General features: G+C 31.4%; 1 protein-coding gene across 1 annotated transcript in view; it reads right to left on the reverse strand.

Moving 5' to 3' along the window:
- Positions 1 to 1,145: 1,145 nt before the first annotated feature.
- The window catches only part of LOC110021789 (polyamine transporter PUT1-like), a 2,392-nt gene continuing 2,153 nt past the window's right edge, over positions 1,146 to 1,384 (reverse strand). Inside the window, exon 3 of the mRNA XM_020720430.1 lies at positions 1,146 to 1,379. Within this exon, the coding sequence (XP_020576089.1) occupies positions 1,146 to 1,379 (234 nt within the window). The remainder of the gene's footprint in view (positions 1,380 to 1,384) is intronic.

Here is a 1,384-nt window from a genome sequence, read left to right on the forward strand (position 1 = left end):
AAAAAGAAAAAAAAAAAGGATTTAGGGATCATTTAATTCAGTTACTATACAATTAAAATATAATATATTTAAAATAATTTAGAGTTATTTGATTTCATCAAAAAATAAATATAACAAATTTGATTTTCTTAGAAATAACTAAGACTATTGAATAGGTTGCAACACTCTAGCAATAATGTTAATGGTAGTCCAATTATGACGGCGATCGAGTGGCAGCGATCTGATGACAATGAGATTTGTACGATAATATCAACCGAGTAACAATACTGTGACGATTGTGGGGATTAAGTGACAATGGTTTAGCGAATTGTCTCTGGTTGTTGTAGATTTACCCTCTTAATGGATTCCTATTTATAGAATTGTGGGCGAGAGATAGATTTAGCCAAATTCTCATTATCTTTCATCAAACAATCTATTTTAATTATTTTGATCATATATCATTTTTTTAACATGTAAATATAGTAATAAGATTTGTACGATAATATCAACCGAGTAACAATACTGTGACGATTGTGGGGATTAAGTGACAATGGTTTAGCGAATTGTCTCTGGTTGTTGTAGATTTACCCTCTTAATGGATTCCTATTTATAGAATTGTGGGCGAGAGATAGATTTAGCCAAATTCTCATTATCTTCCATCAAACAATTTGTGTTAATTATTTTGATCATATATCATTTTTTTTTACATGTCAATATAGTAATGACCTCAAATTTGAGTAATTTTGATATTATTGGATTTCACAAGCATCCCAACTTTGAAGATCATTTCACCATTCAATTAATATTTCAAAATTTATAATCATGTTTCAAATTCTTGATCCAAACTCATTTGGGCCTCGATCATATTCAAATAACAATAAGATTTTTTGGCCATAATATTTAGAATGCTTCCATAAATACCTATAAATAGAATCATATAATTTCCCAAGAAATTTTTTGATATTGTACTTGATAAAAAAAAAATTACAAAACATATTGGGAGCCTTAAATTATATTTTAAATTTTTATCAAAAACTACTCATTCTTGTTGCCCATCTATTTGATCGATTAAAAAAGAATCCATCATAAAAATAAAAAAATAAAAATAAAAAATAAAAATTGCTGTTTTGAGATTGAACTAAGCTCTCCTCATCTAACTTTATATATTAATTCCTTCGAAGTCCGGCAATCCAGGCATCACCGAGAACCTCAACCACCTCTTCTTCTCCACAAACTTCAAACAAGGATGCAAAACCAAACCAACCGCCAGAGCGCCCAAACTGATGAACACAATCTTCAGAGTAGAGAAAGCCAAGACAACAAACACGACCGCCGACGGCGGAATCAGCATCACAAGGCATCCCAATGTCCCCATCGGAATCCGATACGGCCGCCGGACTCTCCG

Source organism: Phalaenopsis equestris, unplaced genomic scaffold (assembly GCF_001263595.1).
Source record: "Phalaenopsis equestris unplaced genomic scaffold, ASM126359v1 Scaffold000146, whole genome shotgun sequence".
NCBI lineage: Eukaryota > Viridiplantae > Streptophyta > Magnoliopsida > Asparagales > Orchidaceae > Phalaenopsis > Phalaenopsis equestris.